Genomic DNA, 7,854 nt, shown 5'->3' on the forward strand with positions numbered 1-7,854 from the left:
CAAATTAGGACATTGCCCACACAAAACTCCCGCTGATTGAAATTTCAGCCAGCGTCTGAAACCTGGACACGATCTTTGCTGATCTACACATATTTCTATCCCGCTTGAAGCCATATCGTTTTCTCGGTTTATTTTTCACAATAATTTTTTTTTTTTAATTTTTTTTTGTGGGGGGGGAGAATTATAAAACCCCTTGCAAGCTCTGAGGAACATTTTAAGCGGATGATATATCACATCTGCCTTCTAGCAAAGAGTTGGTAGCGAGGGTGCAAGCTGTAATGAAATCACCCTGAGCTCTTATCTTTTAATGAAGCAAACCTGCAAGCAACTTGCCCGTCTTTTTGCCGCCCTGTGCTTACAGAAAAGGGGGGCGGGGGGCAAGAAAAAAGTGGGAGAGGAATAGAGAAATCCCATTCCCGGCATCACTGCCACAGGCGCTGGAAAGGCGTTTGCAGCCCAGCCGTGCCGGACCCCCGGAGCAGAGTCTGGCCCCGCTCAGCTCGCGCGCCCGCCCCCGGGGCGAGGGGGGCGGCGGGGGTGGCTTTCTGCCGGGGCCAGCGGACACCGGGGCAGAAAAGCCCGCAGCCTGCCCGGCCGTGCCCTCGGGGGAGCAGGTGGGCCACCTCCACGCTCGCCTTAGGACTTAGGACTTCCCCGTCCCCTTGCCTCCCCGCTCCCGCCGGCCGCCGGCGGCTCCCCCCGGCGCACGCCGCTTCCCTGGGCCGGCCCGGAGCGGCCCCCGACGTGCCCGGGCGCGGCTCCGCCGGGCACCCCAAACGGGGCAGGGGTGCGGGGGCGCCGTCTGACCACCCGGGGGGCGGGGGGGGGGGGGGCGAGGCCCGCTCGCCTCTGCGGCGGCAGGGGGGGAGCCCCGGGGGGGGAGCCCCGGGGGCCCCGAGAGCGCCGGGGTGTCCGCCGCCCCCCCGGGCGAGCGCCGTCAGCCCCGGCCACCGGGCCCCCTGCTCTGCTGCCGCTCAGGGCTGAGCCCGAAATCACCCCGCGGGCGAGTGAAGCAACCGCACGCCGAGTTAGATTTCTAAATTTTATTATAAAATAAAAGCAGAAATATTTTCCAAAGAATGTATTCACATAATATAAACAATAAACAAAACTAAGGTGAGTGACTTGCGGTTGATACTGTCGTTTAGGTCTAAACTTGAGCAGCAATTCCTCTTTTTTTTAAAGCCCGCCCCTGCCCTCGTCGCACACCGAGGGGAGAATCTGCCCCTGCCTTCCTCCGGGGCCGGAGCCGGGCCATCACTTCCTTTCCCACCCAGCAAATGGCGAAAGCACCACATGGACAAGGCCAAAGCAGCCCTCTCTCTGCATAGCATCAGCTACAAGAAGGTTACAGAATCTGCCTAGAGCGCGTGTTGCTGCTATAACTTGACTACAACTTTTGTATTCTTAGTTGAAATTGTACATCGTACACCTGCCACGGATACATAACTACAATAGAATTACGGGAGCGATGTGTAACTTCCAAACAGGCATGGAAACAGCGGCCTTGCGCTCCCCTTTCCTCCCCACCCCCCGAAAAAGAAAAGATTACAATGTGCCTTTTCCCACACAGACCGGCCCGATCGAGTGACACCACTGAGAAATTCGTAAAGTTAAGGCTGGAAAGAGCTGCTACACCAAACCGCCTTACAGCCTGCTGTGAAAATCACAGCTCCTGTCCAACAGTCCTTACACGCCCGAGACCACCTTTAAGCAATCCTTAAGGCTTTTCACAACATTACCGCCCACAACTGAGCCTGGTACCTTCCAAACGTGCAGCCAGCCTGCTGCCAAAGGGCACAACACATCCACTAAGGAGTTTGTCATCACTTTCAAAGTCTCTGGTAAGATTAGGGAGGAGAAAAAAAGAAAAAAGGGAAAAAAATAGAGTAAAGGAGGGCTGGTGCGAAGGAGGGAGCGTGTACACGGTTTTAAGAGCCCAGATCGACCAGGTTAGATGACATGGGGTTGAGGATGGAGTCCTGCAAGCTGTGGTGGTGCATGGGGTCGGCGCTGGGCACGGGGATGGCGCTGGGGCCCTGGGGGTGGCCCAGGCCGTGCAGGGGCTGCAGCCCGGGGTTGGAGCTGAGCAGCAGCGCGGGGCTGGAGGAGGTGTGATCCGGGGTCCCTGACGGCGTCTTCTCGTCCTCTGAGCTCCCCAAAACTGTCTTATTCCCATTCATTGACGCCGAGAGCGGGTTGTGGCTGTTGGAGTTGGAATTCTCGTTGTTTTCCCTACAGGAAACACAAAAGAGGGAGGGAAATCACCGTGTGGCCGCCGCTCCGGGGCACGCAGCGCGGGAGCGGGGGTGGCGGGGAACTGGCTCCCGGGGGCGGCGAGCAGGGGGGATTGCAGAAACAGTAGGTTTACAAACTCTGCAAACCTCCAAGGCCTCTTCGTCTGGCACAAAGGTCTAAGGTCCGCTGAGCTTGTAAACAGAGTCTCCCACTAGCCCAGCGGAAAGTGTCACTTTGCCAAAACGTCATTTTCTGCGTCCAAAGCGTTTTGCACAGCGTGGGGAGGGAGGGGGGAGGAAGGGAAGGAAGGGAGGAAGACATTAAAAAAAAAAAAAGACTTTTTAACTTTAAAACTGCTCCCGGAGCTGAAGAGAAGTTTGGCTACGCTTTTCTCCTGGGAAGGCCAAAACGCGGCGAGCTGCAGGCAAGATCGCTCTGTGCAGCAGCACAGCCTCCCACCAGGCTCGCATCAGGCGGAAAAGGCTTCTGCTTAAGTAACTGGATGGTTTTTTCCCCCCTCGCCCGGAGCGTAAAGCTCAAAACATAGCCCAATATGGAAGATAAGGCAAGCGAACAGAGTTAACTCGCTTATTTCCCCGGCCCTCTCGGGAAAGGCTCCGCACGCCCGCTGCTCTCCCTCCGTCCCTCCTCGGGTGACGGAGGGCGCAGCCCGGGTGGCCCCGGGTGGCCCCTCGCCCGGCTCCGCGGCGGAGGGAGCCGGCACCGCCGGTGCGCCTACCGACAGAGCCAGCCGCTGGGAAAGGCAGGACATAATTTCAAAATTCAGCACCGGGTAAATACCGAGAAATCGCTGGAGGCTAGCCAAGCCCTTGCAGAGATAGATATATATATAAATGTATTTTTTTTTTTCCCCCCTCGAAATGAGAGGGGCAAGATGGGGTGGGGGCGGCCGTCCCGTCAAGGCTAACACGGCTTTTAGACATAGCCCTCGTAGAAATACTTTGGACACAGCCCTGCCTGAAATACTGAAGGCATTGCAAGTCTATTTGAAAGCTTCTGCGGAAGGTTTGAAACGCACTATCTGGCAGAGGGGCCCTATCCTGCAGGATTTGGTGGAGAGCAGTGAAGCCATCGCGCTGACGGTTTTTCCTCAATAAGGGCTGCAGGATGTGGCTGGAGACACTTTGTGCCAAAAAAATAAAAATAGACAAGAAAGCTCTGTTTGAACAAGTTTGCTTGAGTGAATGGCAATCCCATGAACGGTCTGTTTTCCAACGCCTGGAGTGTAATATTAGGTTGAGTGTATTTTTCAATGTCAAAAATCTTATTTGTCTCTGGAGACCTTTAAAATTTGATTCCTTGGGAAAAAAAAAAAAAAAAAGAAAAAAAAAGAAAACAAACCCAAAACGAATGGAATAAGTGTAACCTTCATTTCCTTTGGATATTTGAAGGTGAGTCCCCGCTATCAGCAATAAAAAGGATCTCTAACATCTCGTAAAACCAGCACTTGCGGGGATTTGAAGGAAAATTAAAGCTCTAGCACCGTTTCGGGAAATGTATGGAGCAAATCTGCGCGGAGCCCGAACCAGCCGGGCTGCACAGCTGCGCGGCCGCGGCGCTGGCTGTTTCCAAAACACATTAGGCAGAAACGAAAAAAAGGAGTCTCCTCGGAGGGACGGATCTACGGGAGATTTCTAACGCGTCAATTAACCGCGCAGGCCCTACGATCAGATCCGTACGGACCGGGCAATTCAGCGAGCTAGTGAGGAGCCACTGTGCAGTGAGAGGACGCGTTTTGCTTCTTCAGACCGCCTTCCTAAGGCACAGGGACTGCTGACGGAAAAAGTCATCCCGAATACCCACGGCCGGAGGCATTAACCTCTGCCCGGCAATTAACAGTTCCGCCACTCCATTTAACGAGAAAAACACAGTTTCGGAATCACGCTCGGTACAAGAGCATACATCTGTTAACGTGCATTCACGGCACCTTGCTGGGTAGCGAATACGCGCTGCAATTTGATGAGCGAGGTAAGAGGCGGCTCCGCTCCAGGCAGCCCCTGGCGAGCTCTCCCCCGCCTGACGCCCGGAGCCGGCCTTAGCGGCGGGTTTTGCCCACAGCCTTCAGCCCCGCTCGCTCCCGGCTGCCCCCCGGGCTTGCCCTCGCTGCAGCGGGGGAACCCTCAGGGACACGCTCCGAGCTGTCCGGGGCGCGGAGCCCCTCGCCCTCCGCCCCGCCGCCGCCGGCCCTTCCCTCCCGGCCGTGGCCCCGCGCCGGCACCTCCGGCCCCGCCGCCCGGCCGGGCTCCGCGCCGGCTTGCGGCGGGGAGGAGGCGGCCGCGCCGCTTCAGCGGGAGCCCTGGGGAGCGGCCCCGCAGCTGGGGCTGCCCCGCGGCCCGCCGCGCCGGCGGTGCGGGCAGCGGGCTGTCGGCGGGGAAGGGGCGCCGGCCGCCGGGGCCGCTTTTGGGGCACAGGCGCCCGCGCCGAGCGCCCGCCTCTGCTGCCCGGGGCGGCCGGGCCCCGCCGGGCGCGCCGTCCCGCGGGCCTCCCCGCAGGCGCGGCGGGGGCAGCGGGAGAGGCGCGGTGCGAGCGGCGGGGCGGCGGGGGGAGCCGGGGGAGCCGTACCTTTCCTTGGCCTCGGCCGCGCGGTCCCGCTGCCGGCGGTTCTTGAACCAGTTGCTGACCTGGGTGGTGGTGAGGCCGGTGGCCTCGGCCAGCTCCCGCTTCTCGCGGGGGGACGGGTAGGGGTTGTGGGCGTACCACTCGCGGAGGACGCTGCGGCTCTTCTCCTTGAAGCAGTAGCTGGTCTCCTCGCCGTCCCAGATGGAGCGGGGCAGCGGGAACTTGCGGCGCACCCGGTACTTGCCCACCGCCCCTAGGGGTCGCCCCCGCAGCTTCTCCGCCTCGATGTAGTGCGCCTTGAGCCAGAGCTGCTGCAGCTTGGGGTGGTTGTGCGCCGAGAACTGGTGGCTCTCCAGGATCTTGTAGAGCTCGCGGAAGTTGCCCCGGTGGAAGGCCACCACCGCCTTGGCCTTCAGGACGCTCTCGTTCTTGTGGAGGTGCTCGCAGGCAGGGAGGGACCAGAGGAACCGCCCCAGCCGCTCGATGTTGCCGCCTTGCTGGAGCACCTCGCAGACGCAGGCCACTTGCTCTTGGGTGAAGCCAAAAGTCGGGAGCATCGACATGGTGAGCCCTGCCCCGCCGCGCACCCTACGGCCGCATAGAGGGGAGCGGCGCGGGGCGGCGGGCAGCGCCCGGCATGCGGGGCCGGCCCCGGGGCGGCGGCGCCCGGCGGGGCCCGGTCGGGCGTCACGGCCGGGCGCGGGGGGCCGCGGCCATCGGCGGCGCCCGGCCCCGGAGCGGCCGCGGGAGCCGGGGAAAGAAAGGCGAAGAGCGAAGGAAAAAAAACCAAAAAAAAAACCCCAACCAAACTCTCGGGAGCCCGAGCGCGGGCGGCTTTCCCCGCCGGCAGCCTCCTTTTTGTAAGTCCAAGTTGCGAGAGTAACTTTGTTCCTCTTTTGTCTCCTATCTGCAGCGCTCGCAGCGGCCGCGGCTCTCCCACCCCCACCCCCCTCGGCCGCCGGTTTGGGATCTCCCTGCTTCCCCCCCACCCCCCGCCGCCGCAAGATCCCACATAATATAGTGGTAAAGCCCTGCTCCCTCGCTCCTCTCCCTCTCGGAGTTTTCCCCCCCTTTCTTCCTCTCTCTCTCTCTCCCCCCCCTTTTTTTTTTAATAATATTATTCTAAGCTGGCATGAAAAGTGATTATCCGCGCTGTGATTGGTCCGGTTATCTGACCCGGGGACTGCCAGGAGAAGACAATAGTTTTAGTCAAATTATTTGCCATGGTGACGCTGTCAATCAGGGGTAACCCGATCTGTTTTGAGGTGGCTCCCCGGCTGGCTTGACAGATTGCTCAGATCCACTCAGAGGCGGCCCTGCGAGCTGAGATATTAGCTAGCGAGGGAGAAATTTCCGCCGTGATTGACGCTGCAGGCGCCCATCGGGGGAGAGGGGGAGCGCCGGGGCGCGGAGCCCGGGCCCCTGCCTTCTCGCCGCAGGGCGCTGCGGCGCGGCGGGACGGAGCCGCCGCCCCGGCCGGGCCCCGCCGCCCCGGCTGGATCCCGCAGCCCCGGCCCGGCCCCGCCGCCCGCGCCGGGCCCCACACAGCCCCGGCCCGGCCCCGCCGCTCCGGAGCGCGGGCTCTGGCCGTCCCCGGCACCCGCGGCTGCGGTGGGGAGCAAAAACCCGTCTCCGGCCCTTGCAGGAAAGTTTCTGTCTAAATGCGTTAGCTTAAGCCCCTTCCCCAGCGCCCAGCAACAACTGGCGGAGAGTTTTGCAGGGAAGGGGCCTCTCATGTACAATACAGCCCCTGTTGGTGACCAGGGATCCCATTACACGCCGGTCGTACCTGCCCGGGAGCTGGGAGGAGGCATGACGGTGCAGTCCCGGGGCAACATTGCAGCATCGCCTCTCCGTTCAGCGCCGGTCCCTGCCCCGCCACGCTCCGCTGGCCTTTTTGATCCCTGGACGCCGGGCATTTATTTCTACTTGGTTTCCAGGAGCGTGCCGGGGTGTTTCATCCGGGAGAGGGACACGTGTGGAAAGCCAGAGACACTTCGCGCGGCTGAGCGGGCCCTGACCGCCCGCGCGTGCCCGCCCCACGGCTGGGGTACCGAGTGCGCGGGGCCGGGCCCTGTCCTTTCCCGTCCCGCTCGGTCTACCCAAAGCGAAAGGCGAGGGAGAGGGACTGGGCGAGCCGGAAGGTCGGGGCAGGATGAGCGAGCGAGGGGCGATGCGGTGCCTCCGCGGGCGGGACGGGACGGGACCGGACGGGACGGCCGCCGCGGCGGCGGGCGCCGGGGCTCGCCCAGGTGAAGGCACTCGGGAGGAGCCTCCCGGCCCCAAACGCAGGGCAGTTTCCATGGCCTTTGATGTTCCCCTTTCGGGGAGAAATAACAATTAACGCCCCAGGCTCTTCCTACGCCGTTTGCAGCCCTGACAGGAGAGGTGTCTGCGATTGCGGGTTCCTCTCACAGGACCTTTTCAGCCGCCCCGGCGCGTCAGGGCTTTAGCGAAGCCGCGGGAGAACAGGCTGCGGCTCCCCGCCTCGCAGCCGGACCCTCCGCCGCCGATGGACGGAGCCTCCGCGCCGGCCCGGGCGGGCGTAGCGGCCGTCCCCAGGGGAAGGCGAGGCCGGGGCGGCGGCGCGCAGCCCGGCTGCTCCCGGCGGCGGCGGCTCCCGGCGAGGAGCCGCGCCAGGGCTGCGGCCAGGCGAAATGCGGCGGGGGTGGGAGGCAGCGGCAGGAGGAGGAGGAGGAGGAGGAGGAGGAGGGTGGGGGCAGCGGATCAGCCCGCGTCCAGCTCCCTGCATGTCCGGACGCCTGTGCGTATCCGCCGCGCACGTCTGTATTTTCTCGAGTGCACTCCGCTTTGGAAGCTGCACGTCCTCCTACCTGTCCGGGCTTTTCCCGAGTGCTGCCATCAAGAAGCGGTGGCAAGCGGGCGGCTCCCGCCCTGGATCCCCCGGGGACGCAAAATAGAGGCTTCCTTTGCAGGGCAAGAGAGAAAGAGCTGAAATTCGTTTAAAACAAACTCGGGGATGTTGGTGACGGGTCCGTAAAGTCCCCTTGCATGATTTTTCCCTCCCTCCTTTTA

The 7,854-nt window shown here is 61.9% G+C and overlaps 1 protein-coding gene across 2 annotated transcripts; it reads right to left on the minus strand.

Annotated features, from left to right (window-relative positions):
- Window positions 1-1,931: 1,931 nt before the first annotated feature.
- Window positions 1,932-5,381, minus strand: SIX2 (SIX homeobox 2). 2 transcript variants are annotated; one of them, XM_075707950.1, is made up of 2 exons: window positions 4,822-5,381; window positions 1,932-2,235 (listed from the first exon to the last, which is right to left on the minus strand). In XM_075707950.1, exons 1-2 carry the CDS (start codon window positions 5,379-5,381, stop codon window positions 1,932-1,934), a joined length of 864 nt encoding a protein of 287 aa, XP_075564065.1. The 2 variants fall into 2 exon arrangements, with proteins under 2 accessions (XP_075564065.1, XP_075564064.1); XM_075707949.1 differs by having other exon boundaries at window positions 1,932-2,238; window positions 4,819-5,381.
- Window positions 5,382-7,854: the final 2,473 nt, after the last annotated feature.

The sequence above is a fragment of the Pelecanus crispus genome, chromosome 3 (assembly GCF_030463565.1).
Source record: "Pelecanus crispus isolate bPelCri1 chromosome 3, bPelCri1.pri, whole genome shotgun sequence".
In the NCBI taxonomy this organism is placed as follows: Eukaryota; Metazoa; Chordata; class Aves; order Pelecaniformes; family Pelecanidae; genus Pelecanus; species Pelecanus crispus.